At 35.0% G+C, this 20,486-nt stretch overlaps 1 protein-coding gene across 5 annotated transcripts; it reads right to left on the reverse strand.

Moving 5' to 3' along the window:
• Positions 1-14,889: 14,889 nt before the first annotated feature.
• On the reverse strand, positions 14,890-20,213 carry LOC122307977 (nuclear transcription factor Y subunit A-4-like). Of its 5 annotated transcripts, XM_043121116.1 has the most exons (7): positions 19,833-20,213; positions 19,595-19,710; positions 16,921-17,257; positions 16,149-16,258; positions 16,014-16,076; positions 15,545-15,712; positions 14,890-15,442 (listed from the first exon to the last, which is right to left on the reverse strand). In XM_043121116.1, exons 3-7 carry the CDS (start codon positions 17,117-17,119, stop codon positions 15,068-15,070), a joined length of 915 nt encoding a protein of 304 aa, XP_042977050.1. In that variant the 5' UTR covers positions 17,120-17,257; positions 19,595-19,710; positions 19,833-20,213; the 3' UTR covers positions 14,890-15,067. The 5 variants fall into 5 exon arrangements, with proteins under 5 accessions (XP_042977050.1, XP_042977052.1, XP_042977049.1 ...); XM_043121118.1 differs by lacking the exon at positions 19,595-19,710 and having other exon boundaries at positions 15,545-15,706; XM_043121115.1 differs by lacking the exon at positions 19,595-19,710.
• Between the last annotated feature and the right edge of the window lie 273 nt (positions 20,214-20,486).

Raw genomic sequence — 20,486 nt, forward strand, 5'->3', positions numbered from 1 at the left:
AAATTTTTGTAGAACGAAAGACAAATTTTGAAGGACATTTTGCACATGCTTATGCTTGTAGTGTTCCTTATTTACCATTCATTGATTTAACACTGGAGAAGTAAACTGCAGGACTACTGAGCCATGCCAAAAAAAAAAAGAAAAAAAAAGAAAAGAAAAGAACAGAAAAGAAAAGAAAAGAAAAAAAGGATTTGAAAAGAAAAGAAAAAAAAAAGAAAAAAAAAAGAGAGAGAAGGAATAAAGGCAACTTAGTGAACTTTCCTAAGTAAAAAGGGCAAGAAACAGTTACCCAAGACTTTGGGGGTTGAGTGTCCAACTTTTAAAAACAGAGCTGGCGTGAAAACTGCTAGACCCTTGGGCTTTGAGGTAGTTAGAATCAATAATGATTAATCTTAAGGTTGAAAAATCTTATGGCAAATCATGGCTAGTAATGAGGAACACACAACCGATCTAGCTCCACACACACATTTGAGTTTTGAGACATTTGCCTTAATTCTATGTGAAAGATTGTTAAGATAGTCTTGGTGGATATAACCCTTGGGGGTTGAGTAGTAACGTGTCACTTTTGTGAGAATTCAGAATTGTGTTTGATTGTTTTTGTTTGAATTTCGATCTTTATGCAATATTCATCTCAATTAATTTTCACTATTTTGCTCAAGGATTAACAAAATGCTAGTTGGGGGGTGTGATTGAGTTGAATTATTGCATTTTTAATGCTTTTGGAACCAATATATATTAATTCTTTCATTACTTTATCATTGATTTTATATGAAAAAATGAATAAATCAAAGTTGTGATTTTAATTGATTAAAAGCATAAATTTCTGATCTAATTTTATCAACTGCCAATTAATATGGATTATGGTACATTTCGCTCGAGCGGCGGCTTTCGGTCGCTCGAGCGAAATCAGGCAGATTCAAACGCTCGACTTCCGCTCGACAGTGGGCTCGAGCGAGATTCGGGAAGAGAGATCGCTCGAGCGGAGGCATTTGGCCGCTCGAGCGAATTCAGGCAGAGTCGAACGCTTGATATTCGCTCGACAGGCCGCTCGAGTGAACTTAGGCAGAGTCGAACGCTCAATGTTCGCTCGACACTCCGCTCGAGCGAATATCGCATTTTTACAGATCAGGGTTCATTCCGCCGTCAGAGTATATATATGTTTTTTTTACATCTTAGGACGACTCTTGGGCTGGAAAACTCGGTTTTTGAGTAGAGAAACACTTAGAATTCATTTTTCCTTTAATTTTCGTTCAGATTCGAAGAGGAGGATTCATTCAATCGATCATTCACGCAGCTACACAATATCCACTGGATCATTCACTCACACTGCAGCAGATTGAATAACTCCTTGAGGGGTCCAGTTGCCACTGCAGCTCAGCCTCCTCCACCGTTTAGAATCTTCATCTCCATTCAACTGGTTTGATCTTTTCAATTCCCTACTTGCTATTTCATTTCAATTTTGAGTTTCTGAATTATTTTAGAGAATTTTGATTTAGACGTTTGAGAAATTTATTTGTTATTCATTCAATTCATGTTATTTATTTTTATCGTTTCGTTAAACTTTCATTTTAGTAGTGATTACAATTACGGTGGTTTAATTTGAGAATTTGTGATTTGAATATAATGATGAACCCTAGAACATTGATTTTGGGGCTTTTCAATTTCAGTGCATGTTTTGTCAATTACTTCCTAATTTAGTTTAATTCTTAATTTAGTTTTATCAATTTCTGAGTTTAATCTATTAGTCCTTTACATTCCGATCCGACAATCAAAATCCAAAAATATGAATCTAGTCCAAGACTAGTGTCCTCTCCCATCCATTGCACATACCATCATTTTATTTTCTCTTTGTGAAATTTTTCACCTTTTTCAACGAGTTTGATTTCTAAGTAACTTTCCCTGAGGAGACGATCTAGGAATTTATTCTTAATTATTACACGACATCCTCCTGCACTTGGGATAGCTTTAGTGCTACTCATTTTTGAGTGAGTCACATATCATTTCTGGTTCATCGAATCTAATTGAAGGTTCCGGAAGAGCTTATATTGTGTTGCCTAATGACACTAAATTTTGTATTGATAATGCTCTATTTTCTTCACAATCCAGAAGAAATTTATTGAGTTTTAAAGATATACGTCGTAATGGTTGTCATATTGAAACCATTAACGAAGACAAGAAAGAGCATCTTCTTATTACTAAAATAATTTCAAGCCAGAAGCTCGTATTAGAAAAACTGTCTGCCCTCTCATCTGGATTGTATTATACAGAAATGAGAACAATTGAATCACATGTTGTAATGCACCAGAAGTGCATTGATCCCAAAATATTTCTGACTTGGCATGATCGCCTTGGACATCCGGGATCGATAATGATGAGACAAATAATTGATAATTCGTCTGGGCATCCCCTAAAGAATCAGAAGATTATCTTACCCAATGAATATCCATGATATGTATGTTCTCAAGGTAAATTGATTATCAAACCATCTATCTCAAATGTTGTTTTTGAATCTCCATCTTTTTTACAAAGGATTCATGGGGATATATGTGGGCCTATTCAACCATCAAGTGGACCGTTCAGATATTTTATGGTTTTAATTGATGCATCAAGTCGATGGTCACATGTTTGTCTACTTTCCACTATAAATGTTGCATTTGCTAAACTTCTTGCATAAATAATTAAGCTACGAGCACAATTCCCTGACTATCCAATTAAAACTATTCGATTAGATAATGCAGGAGAATTTACATCTCAAACTTTTGATAATTATTGCATGTCAATAGGAATAGATGTTGAACATCTAGTTGCCCACACACACACTCAAAATGGTTTAGTTGAATCATTGATTAAAAGGCTTCAGCTAATCGCTAGACCTTTACTCATGAAATCAAATCTTCCTATTTCTGCTTGGGGACATTTTATAATTCATGCAGCATCATTAATTCGAGTTAGACCATCAGTATATCACAAATATTCACCATTACAGCTTGCATTTGGTCAGCAACCAAATATTTCTCATCTTCCTATTTTTGGATGTACTGTATATGTTCCAATTGCACCTCCACAACATACAAAGATGGGTCCTCAACGTAGACTTGGGATATATGTTGGGTTTGATTCTCCATCTATTATCAGATACCTTGAGCCTCTTACAGTGGATATGTTTAAGGCACGTTTTGAGGATTGTCATTTTGACGAATCCATTTTTCCAACATTGGGTAATGAGAAGTCGGTGCCTGAAACACGACAGGAAATTACTTGGAAAAATAAAGCTCTTTCCCAATTTGATCCTCGTATAAAAGAATGTAATCTAGAGGTTCAAAAGATTATTCATTTGCAAAGTGTTGCAAACCAATTACCGGATGTATTTACTGACACTAAAGGTGTGGTAAAATCATATATTCCTGCTGTTAATGTTCCAGCAAGGATTGCAATCCCTGAAGGACAAGTTGCCAAAATAGCAATAGGCGAGTCTAAGATACGCCTGAAGCGTGGATGGCCTATTGGTGCTAAGGACAAAATTTCTTGGAAGAGGAAAATACAAAATAAATTTGGTACTCCTGAAGAGTCCATACTAACACAGGCCATAAGAGTAATTGATGCTCCTGAAGAGAGTAAATCTCCTGAGAAAGAACCTCCTGAAGAGGTATTTCATGAAATGTCTTCCCTTGAAGAGGGACAGGTACCTGAAAATAACGAGATCTCGATACATTTCATGAGTACAGGAGAAAGTTTGAATAGAAATAAAACTGTTGTCGACAACATATTTTCATATAAAATGACTCTTGACATTACCAGAAGTAATGAAGAAATTGAGACAAAAACTGTCGAAGAATGTCGACGTAGAAATGATTGGCCAAAATGGAAATCAACTATTGAAGCTGAATTAAACTCGCTAGCAAAGCGAGAGGTCTTTGGACCAATTATACAAACACCAAAGGGTGTAATGCCCGTTAGATATAAATGGATATTTATACGTAAATATAATGAAAGCAATGAAATTGTGCGATATAAAGCACGACTTGTTGCACAAGGTTTCCTGCAGAAACCGGGGATTGATTATGAGGAAACATACTCTCCTGTTATGGATGCAATCACATTCAGATATTTGATCAGTTTGGCAGTTATAAAAAGATTGAATATGCAATTGATGGATGTGGTCACTGCATATTTATATGGATCATTAGATCATGACATATATATGAAAATCCCTAAAGGATATAAAATGCCTGAAGCTTCTAATCTGAGTACATCCAGAAGTATGTATTCTATTAAGTTTCAAAGATCTTTATATGGGTTAAAACAATCCGGATGCATGTGGTATAAACGCCTTAGCGAATATCTATTGAAAGAAGGATTTGAGAATAATCCAATATGCCCATGTGTTTTTATTAAGAAATCAGACTCTGGATTTGTTATTATTGCAGTTTATGTTGATGATCTAAATCTTGTTGGAACTCCTGAAGAGATCAGAAGAACCGCTACATATTTAAAGAATGAATTTGAAATGAAGGATCTTAGCAAAACGAAATTTTGTCTCGGCCTGCAGCTCGAGCATTTGCCAAATGGAATTCTCATTCATCAGTCAAATTATACAGAGAACGTCTTGAAACACTTTTACATGGACAAAGCTCATCCCCTGAGTACTCCAATGGTTGTTCGATCACTTAATGTGCAGAAGGATCCATTTCATCCTTATGAAGACAATGAAGAAATTCTTGGTCCTGAAATACCTTATCTCAGTGCAATTAGAGCTCTGATGTATCTTGCAAATTGCACTCGGCCTGATATTGCATTTTCAGTTAATTTACTTGCAAGATATAGTTCCGCACCAACTCGAAAACATTGGAATGACATTAAACATATCCTTCGATACCTTCGAGGTACGGTTGATATGGGATTATTTTATCAACATGGTTCAAGTCCACAATTAGTTGGATATGCAGATGCAGGTTATCTTTCAGATCCACATAGAGGTAGATCTCAAACTGGATATGTATTTACTTATGGAAATTCTGCTATATCATGGAGATCTGTCAAACAAACACTATCTGCTACCTCTTCAAATCACTCAGAGATCATTGCAATTCATGAAGCAAGTCGAGAATGTATTTGGCTAAGATCAATGATCCAACATATTCAAGAAAAGTGTGGTCTTCCAGTGATTAATGATAGCCCAACAACTTTATACGAAGATAATGCTGCTTGTATTACTCAAATTAGAGGAGGATATATCAAAGGTGATAGAACCAAACATATTTCACCTAAATTCTTTTATACTCATGAACTTCAAGAGAATAGTAAAATTAAAATCAAGCAGATACGATCAAGTGATAATCTGGCAGATTTATTCACAAAAGCATTACCAATTGTAACATTTAAGAAGATTGTGCAGAATATTGGAATGCGGAGACTTGAAGACCTTTTATCATGCACTTTTCAGGGGGAGTAATGTCTTGAAGACTTATACTGATTGTACTCTTTTTCCTTCGCTAAGGTTTTATCCCATTGGGTTTTCCTTTGCAAGGTTTTAATGAGGCAATCTTAAAGCATTTTACGGTACACATGAATATTGTACTCTTTTTCCTTCGCCATTGGTTTTTTTTCTCACAGGGTTTTTCCTTGGCAAGATTTTAACGAGGCATATTCATTATATGTGGTCATCCAAAGGGGGAGTGTTGTAAAATAACATTGTTGTAAAATAAATTGTATGACCACCTTGAACTAGCCGTCAAATGCATAGTGTATAGTGCTAGCATAGTACTAGCATAGTGAGTTGGCCGACATATGCATAGTGCATAGTGCTAGCATAGTGCATTGTGCTAGCATAGTACTAGCATAGTGAGTTGACCGACATATGCATAGTGCATAGTGCTAGCATAATGAGCAAGCATAGTCCCCTTTGTACGCCTATATATATCGTTGAATTTTTTAAAAAATTCATAAGTTTCATAACTTCTCTGAACTCTATCTCTCTCTCCTTTCGATAGTTTTATAACAAAATGTACAAATATTAGAATATTCGGATAATTAGTATGTAACGACCGGTCCAATATTTTAAAGATAATTTTATTAAAATTAAAATTATATTGGTGGCCATATAAAAAAAATCTAATTGTAATTTTTGGATAACCACGGGTTAAAAATTATTATGATAGATTAAAGAATTTTTATTAGACTCAAAACTTAGACTAAAGTCCAATTAATATTTATGAACAAGTAAACTTATACTTATTCGGTATGAGGGTCAATAAATTAATTATAAGCACAAAATACAATACCCAACCCATGTAGCCAATTCACAAGAAGAAAAATCTAATTATAAATATAACTGCATATTAATATGTACATCAATATAATATAATTAGTTAAAAAATAATATTAATTTAAGTTTTGAATATAAAAAAATCAATATTGATATGTAAATTACTATGTGACTTTACTTATATGTTGCAAAAATATTTAAGTATATTAATATCTTTTTAAAAAAAATATTTAAATATATTAAAAAAATTGAAAAATAAAATAAAATAAAAATAAAAATAAAAAGAAGGTTGGTGCTAGGCTGCTAGCGGTAACAATGAGGCGCCGCTCAACTTCCTTCCTAAGAAATTCTCCCAAAACCACAGCAGTTATACTCACGGCAACACTCTCTCCATCGTCACACAGCAACGTCCTCTCACCCCAAATTAGCAAACCTGCAACCTCAACTCAGCCGAGCTCCACCACGAGAAAACCATGGAGCAACCCAGACCAGTCACCAGCACACCATCGAATCAGATGGAAGAAGAGCCTAGCCCTTCCCAACGCACAGACAGGGTGCACTCAAGCCATGGAGGACTCTCGCAGTCATCATGCCTGACACCCCACGACCCCGACGCAGGCTACCTTGCTCCTTCACGGCAGCCAACCATCGGGAACCACCAAAACCAGTCCACGTAAGTGATTCCGACGTAACCTCACTTTTTATACGATAAAAAGAAAAAATAGAGCACCGCCACCCATGATTCCTCCACACCGCAATGATTATGGACACCCACCTTTCTCCAACTGACCCTTCATGTAGCACCTCCCTCCCCGCCGGGACCCAAACAACCGTATCCCAAATCCTCCCTACAACCACCAACCGACGCCAAACAAGTGGAAACCAAGAAATCCAGTCGATATCAGCGTGTACCCATACGTGCCCACGGCCTTGCGCCGCCGCATAGAACGTTGGAACACAACCCAAGCTCAGTTTGCGTTGCTCTGTGAGCCACCACCAACCCATGGAAGAACCACCCTCGCACTCGGACTACAACGAAATCCACGCGAACGACCATACCTGTCTCCACCACCGTAAAAGAGACCAAACTCGTGAACTCAAGGTAACCACCACCCTCCTCGACGGAATCCCTAGGGAGAAACACGGAAACCGCCGGAAGGTTCACTCTCATCACCTTGCGCAGCTCCGGTAAGCCCACACCCGATCTCCCTCCACTTTATCTTCTCCGTTTCTCTCTCCCTCTAACGGAACCGGAACCATCGTTCTCTAGGGTCCCACCACCACGCACGGAAGCCGCCGCCGTTGACCCTCGACCCTCGTCTCAGCCTCAACGCCGTCGCGTGCTCTTTCCCACGGTGTTCTCTATTTTCGTTGTTTCTCCTGGGTAAGTGGTTCAGTTTGGTAAAGTAGGAATTTTGAGTCTTGAGATATAATATTATTTTAATATTATTATTTTTTTGTAATTTAAAAAAATTAAAAAAAATTAAATTATTTATTATATTTTATATAAAAATTTAAGAAAATAGTAATGGTGAGATAAAAATTTAAAATTTAAAATAAAAATTTTATGGCATCAAGTCGAACCTAAAGCCATGCAGAAAAAAATTTTACTATATTTGAGGAATGCTACATATCATTTCACACCATACATTTTATATATTAAAATATTATTATTTTCTTTTTTTATTTTTTATTTCATTTTATTCTTATTAAACTAATTGAATTATTCTATTTATCATCCACACACTATATATTTATTGTAGAAAAAATGAAAAAAAATTAAAATAAATGTAGCGTGTAAAGTGTGAGGATGACAAGAAGAATTTTTCATTTTTAAAACCTCTTACATCTTACTCATTATTATTTTTATTAAAATAATGTTTCTTTATTCTCTTATTATTATTATTTTGTTGTCACTTCCCTCTACAATATTAACTACTCACATTGTATCTTTTTTCTTCATTTTGAATTATTAGTCTCTAACAAATATGCGTAATAAAAATTTCAATTATTTTTTGCGGGTACAATAATATTTTCAAAATTATTATATTTTTAAAATAATATAATTTTTTGTCAATATTTGCTTCTTCTGGCCTCGTTTGTTTTCAGAGATGAGATGAGATGAGTTGAGATAAGTTAAATAAAATATTATTAAAATATATTAATTTTATATTAGAATTTGAAAAAATTATATTGAGATTTGAAAAAATTGAATTATTTATTTTATTTTATATGAAAATTTAAAAAAATTGTAATGATTAAGATGAGATGAGATGAAAGTTTTATAAAAATAAACAAGGCCTAAGAGTAATATTTTGTAACGATTAAATCTAAAAAATTAGTCAAGAATTGAAGTCGTACATAACATTGTAGAAATATGTGTATGTTAATAAAAATTAGTTAAATGTTTAGTAAAAATGATTTTATTTAATATTATTGAAAGATATAAAAACATAATTAGCCTCACATCAACAAAAATACGAAAATTTGATTTTTATGATATTGTTTTTAATTTAAAAAAGAGTAGGAATAATAAATAAATCTAAATGTATTATTAAATTTAGAATAAAATAAATCAAAAGAATGATTTAGGATTTGTACAGTTACTTCCCAAATTAACTGTACAAATCCTAAAATCAAAAGTTAGTATAAAGAATGGTATTTTTTTTTTCACTTTCAATCGTTATTTTATTTGGCCAAGTTTGCAAGTAGAAAGTTTTCTTCATTATGAATGAACTTGTAGTTGGAAAACCATCAACCTTTGGCAAACTCTCTAAAATGAATATTCTTTCACAATTATCTTGAGAACCTATTTTCAAAATTATCGAAAATAAATATTCTCGTAGTATATTTTGAGAATACTTTCATAATTTAATCTCTTTTTTATATTTTGAATCAATTTAAATTTTGGTTTTACTTATAAATTTAGATTAATTTAAAATATGACATAATTATATAGGTAGATATTGCAAATATCAAAATATATGAAGATATAATTGATAGTTATAAAAAATATTATAGAAAATATTTGAAATAAATAAAAAAGATTAAGAAATATAATATTTAAATGATATCGAGAAAAAAATAGATAAGTTGATGTATGATATATTGTAAAAGTCAATATATAAAATAGAAAAATTAAGCTTTGGTGATGTATTTTAAATGATATGATAAAGGATCTATTGAGTGCTTTAGGAAGGGATGCTAGTGCTCTTAAATTTGCTAATTTTCAACTTTATAGATCAGTAAGTTAATTTAGATAAGCCAGATAAAGTAGATCAGTCAATTAATTTAGATAAATCCATTGGTATTATGATTATGTTTTGTTTAAAACAGTTTATTTTATCAATTCTTTTATGTGATGAATAATGTTTTTATTAAATTCTGTAATTCTCTTGTCTGCTATATACGTAATCAGGTCTCATCCCTAAAAGGGGGTGTTACATAGTCGAACAAAAAACCTAGATAGTCAACATACAAACAATCATGTACCTTTCCTTGAAATCTGGTGAAGAACACAATGTCAATGGCCATGAAGAAGTGCAGAAAGGTAATCTTCTGATACATAAGAAAATCACAAACCCTAGCTTTATGGCTATTAGTATATGGAAAAAAGGGAAACAACACATGATTTGGCTTAAATTTTATGGATATGGGAATTTCCATATGGTTAATACTAGCAGCTTAGTTTATTTGAGAAAAAAGAGTGGTCATTTTTTTTTCTTTTTCTTTTAGAAGAGATAAACGTCACATGTCTATGAGTGACACACTCCCAATTTTATTAGAAGCCCTCACTTGTGGTGGAGGAAAATTATGGAAACAAATAGGTCATCCGAGGGAAATTACCCAGGAAACAAGCCAGAAAACCAAAATTACAACCCAAACCAAAACCATCTTAGAAAGACCGAGCAAAAAAACAACAAAGGATTATTTCCTCCTCACATATGGCAAACTATCTTTGTCAAGTCTAAGAAAACCTTTAGCCACCTGAGGAAGGTCCAAAACAGAAGAATAAACAACATTACTCCCTTTAGCACCAAATTTTGTCAAAACATCTGCTATCGCATTGCATTTCCTAAAAATATGCCGACAAGAGAGAAATTGAGTGTAGGAACCCCATGATCTCTTCCCAAAAATCTTCCAAGTACCACAAGCCACATTTATGATTGTTAATCCAATCAATAATCAACTTTGAATCCATCTCAAACTCAATATCAACAATCCAAAGTAAGCTCATAACCTCTACATGAGTATTAGAACAACAACCAATAGGAGCACAGAAACCCAATTTCAACTCACCATTATGATCTCGTATAACTCCCCCAACTCCTGAAGCACCCGGGTTTCTCAAAGAGCAGCCATCAACATTAAATTTACACCAACCAAATTTTGGTTTTCCCACCGAACAATCCTGTCAAACCTCATACGAATATTTGGAATAGGAATCTGTAGAAAATTAAGCACTTCCTCATCCCGTAAACTAATATACTTTTGATTTTTAAATTTTAAAGCAATCCAAGACAACCAATACTTAATAGATAACCATACCGTTTCAATGGAGTCCTAGGAGCCCTCCATATGAGCCTTGCACCTCCTCCACTACAAACGCCATGTAATGACAATGGGAAGAATACCAATAATCTGACCACTACAAGAGGAACGTTTTGTATGACGAAACCAACACGCCACCCTTTCTTTCCATGTTCTTCCTATTAAGTTCGGCATGCTTAAATGAAGACAGGCCACCTAAGGCAAGAACATGATCATGATCCTCATAAGCACCAATAGCGCAACATTCACACTTTGAAACCATAGTGATACCAACTCTACTCAGTCAGTCATCCACAAGAAGATAGCCATGCAATGCTTTCTACATCAAAACCGACATTTTTTTGGAATAAAAGGGTGTCAAGCCCACTCCATCCATGAGATCTTAGGAGACTGAATACGAAGACAATCCCCAGCACTTTTGGTAGAAAATTTGCCATTCGCCTTAGGAAGCCAAATAAGAATATCCTCACCATTCTTTAATTTGTCCAATTTTTCAATCAACACATTCGCTTGTTCCATGCCCACTAGTCTCTGGAAAAGATCAATGTTCCATCCTTTCCCAGATTTACATTCTACCAACATAAGAGACGAGAGATCTGTAATTTGTTGTTGATCATACAAAGGGCCCTCACCAACCCAATGATCCCTCCAAAAAGACACATTACCACTTTTCACCCACCACAAAGAATTTTTTTTGCACAGTAGGAAGATTTTCTAAAAGCATACGCCAAAACCCGGTTCCTCTCCAAGGATTAATTAGCGAAAAATGATCCAAACCAACATATTTTGCTAGAAAAAATTGAGTCCATAAAGATTTACCTTGGAGAAGATTCCAAACATGCTTCATATGCTTTTGAACTTCAGAGAGGTTCTAAAGACCCACACCCCCTTCCAGGATTGTTTTACACAAAACATCCCATGAACACCATTTGCGCTTAGCTTTTCCTTCTTGAGTTCCCTAAAAGAAAGTACTCATAATTCCCCTAATCTTTTCCAAGACAGCCTTAGGCGTGAACAAAATGGATAAACAATGAATCGAAATACTCTGCAAAACATGCTTAAGTAAGAGAAGTCTAGCACCACTTGAAAGCAATTTAGCTTGCCAACCCTCTACTTTGCTACAAATTTTAGTCACTAAATCATCAAAATGTCACGTCAACAAACACCCAGAAATAATAAGGACTCCTAGATACGTAAAAGGCAATTTTCTTTCAATAAAACCTATTTGACTTAGAATCATTCGTCTCCTTGCTAACATAATTTTATTAGATAAAATAACCAAAGATTTTGCCTTATTCACAATCTGACCCGACCATGCTTCATAGTCTTGCAAAATCTGAATGATAGCTCGCATAGAGGCTTTTCCCCTGATAGAAAAAATGACAATATCATCTGCAAACAATAAATGAGATATCACAGGGTGGCCACTTAACTTGCAGTTGAGAAGGCAAAACTAAATTGATGCATAAATTGTATTCTTTTCATAAGTTGGATGTTATTAATGATGAAAAGAAATGCTACCATAATACACAATTATAAGATAATAGAATATAATTTTTTGGTTTGGCCATTAAAAATTTTCATCTTAAACTCAAAATTATTATTTCATTATTACAACTTTCCTAAATTCTCATACAAAATATAATAAATAATTCAACTTTTTCTTAACCTTTTCAAATTCTAAAACAATAATAATATTAAAATATAATATTTTAATATTTCATTTTAAATCTCAAAATTCTCACTTACCAAACCGAACATTAAAAAAAGTCCTAAAAACTAAAAATAGAACAACCAAATTGATCACAAATCCAACCAGAAAAATGATACTTTTTTTGTTTAAAGAAACTCTTCGATCCCGTTTGGATGTTGAGTTGAGTTAAGATATTTATGAATAGTGAATTTTGTGAGACCCACCTAAAATAAGTTTAAATATGTTTGGATGTTAAGATGAATTTAGAGATATTTATGAAAAATTAAAAAAAGTTGTAAGTTTCCTGTATAAAGAGATGTTGAGTTGAAAAAGGTTATGAGTTCCATATGTAGGAAGGTTTTGAGTTGAGATGAATTTAATAATTTAAGAATTGAGTGTTTAGATATTAAACTCAACTTAAAATTAGACTGAACTGAGTTGATTTTAATTGAGTCTTACAAACAAATGGGGCCTTGATAATACATCACCCCTTTTTTTGTAGACAGTTTCGACTTTCGAGATTTTCTCTCTCCAAATACACCACAATAAGCAACCTACAATCATCGTAAAAATGAAAATTTTATACACCACACTACCATTTACTCTCCTTATACTATTTAAGATAGGGGTGAAAACCAACCCCTTCGACTCAGTTTTAGGACAAAACTACCGCCAACCGATGAGAGGAAAAACAGTGGATGGACCGACCGTAACCGGTCGACAGGGAGGAGAACAACCGGCCGTATTGACTCTAGTGGTTCTCTGACGATTTACAGTCGATTCTCGATTCTCCTCTGGCGGCGTCGTTCGTCTGAGAGAGTAGAGAGAGAGAGAGAGAGTTGCAGAGAAGAAAGAGGGTTAGAAATTCAAAAACGGGAAAGAAAAGAGGAAGAAGACGATATGTAATATCTAAACGACGCTATTTGGTTTAATACCATATGATGTCGTTCTAATTTTTTTTTCTCACCTTATAGACAAAACCACGCTGTTTGGTTTAATAACAAACGACGTCATTTAATCTAGGTGTAAAATACAAACGTAAGAGTAAAACGACGACATTCCACTTAAACTTAAGTGGAACGACATTGTTTCATATTGATAAAATTAAAAAAAAAAAAAAAGTATTATTACATCGGCCAGTTCAGCGGTTTAAGCCGGCCTCAAATCACAACCGAACCGACGATAAACGGTTTTGTTAAAACATTGCCGCTCGCCGATCAGTTCCTTATCAGTTTCAACCAGTTCCAGCCTCTGGCGGCCTGTCTAAATCGATCACGGCCGGTTCCACGGTTTCTTGTACACCCCTAATTTAAGATGTAACATTTATCATCTTTATCATCCAATGATGATAAATATACTATAAGTATAGCATTACTCTCGTTAAAAAAATAAAATAAAATAAAAAAGGTCTTGGTTCCGTGTATAACTAGATCACCTCCTCTTCTAATTAGCAAATATTTTCTTCATGTTCCGAGGTAAGTTGAACCATAAAATATATCATGATACGATGTTTCCCCATTTCTCCTCCTATACTTCATGCGTGCATGTATGCAATGGTACTCCGTCACAATAAAATTTATGTTCCTAAACTTAAGAACTTCTCAAAAGCATATATATGTCCAAACAAATAAATTCCTGGAGTAGAGATAATTAATGCCACTATGCATGATGATGGGATTTACTATTATATAAGACTTCACTTCAAATACCCCATTATTCTCAGTTGCAGTACGCCATGCATTGCATGCGTGCAAGAAGATTGCAAGTGGTGTGCAACTGATAACTCTTTTGAACTTTCCCCGCCATGTTATTTTATGAAATGTGCATCATAATGAGAAACTCCGACATGCATTAACACGTGCACCATAATGAGAACAGGATGCATAATGTTATGCAAAGTTGAGTAGTCAAAATAGAAAATGAGTTAAACTTCGGCTAAAATTTTTAGAGAGTGCAATGTGAGTGCTTAAACCCTAGTCGTCTTTTCTTTTTCATTATTTTCATCTTATTACAAAACCTCTCAAGCACGGGTGAGTGGTAGATCGAAGTCCACTGGTTCTACATATATTATCATCTTTGGAATGACACAATACCATTGTTTTTTTGTTTTTTTGTTTTTTTTTTTTTTTGTTTATCGATAAACATAATTTTATTGAAAATAAAGGGCACAAAGGCCCAAGTATAAGGGACATAGACAAGAGCGTCGCCTACATCATATGTAGGCAACACACCATTGTTAAGCATTTTCCCTCCATCTCTTTCCAAACCATGCCACACATGGGATCCAAAACATGTCAATGTTTCGCTTGACACATTATGCAAACACTTTAGTAACAGCAAAAGTGATGTATTCGCAACGTTGGATTACAAGCACCACCCCTCACACAACCGTATCAATGTTCTCTTATTAACACATGCAAATGAAACAGTTAGGTAGAGATTACATTGTGGCATGCCAAACGCTTTTTGCAAGACATGTAGGAAACATATAGAAAGTAAAGTAACAAAGCCAAGGATGAGTTGCCTGACCAGTAACATGGTCTTCGTTTATATTCATCTTACCGGACCACTGAAGCACAGTGCTGGGTGCCTCCAGACACAAGGCCTCCATTGCATTGCATGGATCCACGGCCACCCGTGGGGGGAAAGGTGCCTGAGAATCTGGGATCCCGCAGCTGAAACTTATTGTTATCCTTGCTATTGATGTTGGAGCAGGTGGTAAGGGAAGAAACATCTTGACTGGCCACAAATCGATGACTGTCAAACTCAGACATAGTTTTACTTGAAAGCAAGTCAATGGAGCCTGAGACGCAATGGCTGTTGCTAGTAGTGGCTGGATCAGGATTATGAAGCTTTCTTGTGCTGACAAAGCGTCCACCGGATCCCCTAACCCTATTTAACGCATGACGATGCCGAGACTCGTGAAGATATGGCTGCAATTGATTAGATGTTCCAGAAGTAGAACTTACACTTCCATAAAGAACCGAATCCAACAAAATAATTTAAATGAATGCTGAGCTAGTAGACATACAGACCTTTCGAGTTTTGACAACTTTTTTTTTAGCCTCAAGCTTTGCCCGTGACTGCCTCCTTCTAAGAATTCCATGGTACTGTTTCGGATTGACATAAATGGGTCCATCATCTGAAAAATCAAGTGGCAGTGGGACTCGTGCAGGCGCTCTCCCCACCATCTGGGGCTGAATCTAGTAAAATTTAAATATACTTATTATATCAAGAAGCAACAATCACAAGCAATTCTTTCAAAAATAAATAAATATTAAAGCTCAGGTTAACTATACTAAAAGTGGCTACAGCTCCATTGTCTCTGTTAGACTTGAAATCACGTATAAATTGGTGGTAAATACAAATATAATATAGCATGTAACAGATAAGGGTTTATGTTTCCACCTTATGCATACCCTGCTAGATGAAACTAAACTAACAAGGTTGCAGATTAGTATCTCTGGATCAAAGGGATCACAAAATGAACCTGACAGAACTTACAATAGCTGGTGGTCCGTAAGTAGTCAACAAGCATGGCTCGGCATAGGCATGTGACACTCGAGACTGAAATGAGAGAAGAATGAGTTTACAAAAGTATCTAACAAACAGGATTCCATAGTCTACATATCAACCTACCATTAAATAGTTGTGAGCAACTTGTGAAGGATTGCTGATAATATCTGGATTATTCAACATGAAAGGCTTCTTTTGACCTTCCACATCCCTGACACAGCCTTCATCTCTGTCTACATACATGCATAAAAGACTTGACAAGTTAGACTAGCTTAAAAACGCAAAAAAATTAAAAGCTCTTCATGACCCTAGCTAAAAAGTAAACATAGAAGCTCAATGGAAACAATATAATGTGAGAGGAATGGCAGTATGGAAAAGATAATATGGAACAACACTTTCAACGCTAGGCCTGAGTAAAGCCATAATCTGTCTGAAGAATGACTATTTTTAAGTCAAGTTTTCTATCGAACTTATTTGTAAACCTAACTTATCTTCTAGCTGTAACAAAGAGATTGAGGAGAAGGTAAACCTATATTTACAGATAGAGGGAACATCTTTTTCTCTCAGCAGACAAAGTGAGCATTGGCTACTAGAAAGTTATATGAATAGTGGGATCTTGAGACTTTATATAAAAAGAAAAGGGACTCAAAACTAATTTACTTGTTCAACCGACTCAGACAGTGCCAATCATATCCACTGTAAACATAAAAAAAATCCACAAAAATTCAAACTTTTATAACTTAATTCTGTAATTATCATTGAATTGATTTGCCTATAGCATCTTAAAAAAAATAACTGGGAAAAGCGGGTCATGAAATCTTTCTAGCAGGTGCCTACTAGCCAAGGAACATAAAGTAACGGAAAAATAAATATATTGGGATATACTTTATATCACCTGCTTTCGGGTTAGATTGACCAGTCAACTGAATTGTGGCTGATTCCTGGATCGGTAGTTGAAGACCTAAATGCTTTGCATCATGACAAAGTTGTGGAGGAGATCCCGCTTTTAAGCATGCATTTTCAGATAAAGCTGGTGGAATTCGATGTACATCGGAATTCCACCACAAGGGGCAATTAGCAGTAAAACTGGGCATTGAATGAACAGGAATTTTGATTGTTTCTTGGCAAGTCCAGAATTCGTATGGCCTCAAAATTGTCAATACTTTGGAGTTTTATGCAAAAGCCACGAGACCTTCAACAAGTAGGTTCCTTTCCACCCTCTTTGGGATTAGCTACACAAGAAAAGCACAACAACTACTGAGTAGCGGTGTATTAATTATGTCAAAAGATGCATATGATATAGATTTGCAGTGACTCATAAAAAAAGGATACAGGTTTGTAATCACTTAAAACATCAAAAAGACAAGAAAAAAATGGACACATAAACAATTTTAATGCCCAAAGCACGCCAATACTAAGCCAAGTAAGCGCACAACTTCTTTTTTCCCCATGGTTGCATTAGTAACAAAAATTTTGAGAGTGAACACTACTTCTAATCTATTATGGTAACCCAAAACCGGAAAATCATCAAGTACTCGTAGAGCATGAATGACGTGATACTCTCATCATCAAAAAGACAAGAAAAAAATGGACACAAACAATGTTAATGCCCAAAACACGCCAATACTAAGCCAAGTAAGCGCACAACTTCTTTTTTCCCCATGGTTGCATTAGTAACAAAAATTTTGAGAGTGAACACTACTTCTAATCTATTATGGTAACCCAAAACTGGAAAATCATCAAGTACTCGTAGAGCATGAATGACGTGATACTCTCAGAATATGCCATGTAATTTTTTTTTATCGGTTCTCACTATGGTGTTGAATATGCCATGTAATTAAAATTGCTTACATAAACACCAATTTTAAATCATATGGCATCCTATTAATGGATGTGCATGCCACATGAACTACAAGACTACCTAATAATTACTCCCAAAAATCATATTGCTTGATTGCATCAAAATAGTTTATTGTTAATGCAAAACCGTAACAAACATAGAAATTAGAATATTCAAACTATGAAAGCGGTGATCTTCGATTAATAAGAAACATTTGTGCTCAAACTTCACCATTGCAAGCTAATTGCTCCTCATTCATGGTTGATCATTTGCTTGTAAACACCATTTTCAAATAACTACAATTATGGTTAAAGTAACCTCAATAAATCATCTTTATGGTTGGATTTTTCATAACTAATCACAGTATATATTTTTGAGAAATAATTTCACATGTGAATATATTTTAATAAATTATACATGTTATGCACCAAATTTTTATACAACCTATCTATGGAGTTAGACGTCTTAAAACCAACACAAAATCTGTTGGATTACCCAAAACTTCTTTTTTTCTTGACAAGTCTTTCTCCACTTCTCTTAATTTTTTGATATGTCTTTATCCACTTCTCTCTCTCTTTTCTTGGTAAGTCTTTATTTACTTCAGACAAAAAAAATCTTCAGCAATAGATTTCCTTAAATGCAACCACAATTTGTTTTTTGATCGGTAATCAAGAAGTTTTATTCATCGTAAAAGGCAAATCCCAAGTACACAGGCATATACTTGAAAAATGCAACCACAATTTAACATCAATATATACATTAACAATTTAAAATAATAAAAAAAAAGATTATGAACTCAAACGACATAGCAAATGAATAAGGGTTTCCTTGAATATAATAATATGTCAACAGCAGTAATAGTCATCTCCCACATATTTCTGACCAAAGTCTGTAGAGAGAAGAGGAAACAAACACCTCCACAATCTCATATCACTACCATAGCATGAAAGCAAAGAGAATGGCTACTTTAATTAATCCCGGATTACAATGTTCCTTTTTTCCCAAATTACCTCACCTTGTACTCTTTAATATACAGTTAGGAAGAGCTAATTACTTGTAAAGAACACCACACCAATCTTGAAAACGATGCTCAAATAACATTTTCTTGTAATTAGATATGCTCACCCAACGTAATTACTCAAAGATCACCCATTATTCTACAAGTGTCAGCTAGATTTCACTCTGCCTCATTTATGTTTCAAGAGACCGAAAAAGAGAAAAATAGTTTGAGAAGACCAAAAAGAAGGGCATCAGCCCTCACGTTGTTTCGTAGTCAAATACTGGTAGAAAGGGGGCTTTCCTTCCACATGCAAGAATGCAAAAAAATCAAAAGAAAACGTTATAGGAGCATATCTATCGAGAGGGTGACAGAAACTCAAACACACAGCAAAACACAAGAGCAATACATGAGCCACTTTGGTCAATAACTCATTCAGAAACTCCTCATCATTCATCCCAAAAACGAAAAAGAAAAAAAGAGAACTCCAAATAGGCTTGGCCATAACCTCGGCCTATCGAAAGACATCCACAAAAACCCAATAGTATAAATGGGAAAAAAAGTATGTCCGTTCAGATTAGGAGAAAGGTACATGCCAAATGCAGTCAAGAACCCATTTCAGAAAATGAAAATGCTCTATGTATGAAACAGCCCCAACCAAAAACTGAGAAAGCAAAATATATACCAAAAGAAACAATCAAAGTTAGGAGCCAACTATAGCGACTACTTTACCAAAGACTAGAACTACTTTCCCATCATCATCATCGCTATGATTTCAAACTCCACATGCATCCAATAAACAGCAAAAACAAGAAATCAACTACGATTCCAGGCCAATAAATGAGCCCCTACAAGAGGAAAAGTGAATGACAGAGAGAGAGAGAGTCAGAAAGGAAGCAAGCGAAACTAAGGAAAAGGTTTGGTAGTGGAGACACGATAAGGAGAGAGAGAGAGAGAGAGAGAGAGAGACCTTTGGGATCCACGAAGACATGAAGAAGCAAAGAATCGTACTGTTGGGATGAACCTGGACATGTCTCCCACCTTGAGTCTTGGAATCAACTCAGACACACAAATATACTCTCCCTTTCTCTCTCTCTCTCAAATACTTTCTTCTTCTTTGCTTCTCTGATCGTACAAGCCTTCTCTTTCTTGATATTGGCTTTGGATTTGGATTTACTGAGAACAACCAACCACCATAAGACTTTAAAATAGCTTCATAATACAGTCACCCACATAGAGAGACTAGCCCACCCACCATTCCCGGGTCCACCAACATTTCCACACTTTCTTCTCCGAAACCTTTTTCCCCTTTGTTCTGCTGTTCTTTCGACTGTAACCTTACGAACATAAATCTTTTGCTTGTATTTTACCTTTTGATTGTATTTTCCCCCTTTATCGTCTTTTTTTCCTGACTGGTCCCACGCACGCATCCTTCCAAAATCCAACTGTCCCTCAGCCGCCGTTCACTGTGTAACCACACTCCCACGCGCTATTTCCCACTCTCCTTTTCTTTCTTGAGACGCGTCGGGTTATCTGTCCACCATTGTGACTTCATTTTCAAAAGTAAAATGATCTACGTGACATTTTTCACAATATTTTACATAATTATATTTTAAATAAGATA

Source organism: Carya illinoinensis, chromosome 4 (genome assembly GCF_018687715.1).
Source record: "Carya illinoinensis cultivar Pawnee chromosome 4, C.illinoinensisPawnee_v1, whole genome shotgun sequence".
Taxonomy (NCBI): Eukaryota; Viridiplantae; Streptophyta; class Magnoliopsida; order Fagales; family Juglandaceae; genus Carya; species Carya illinoinensis.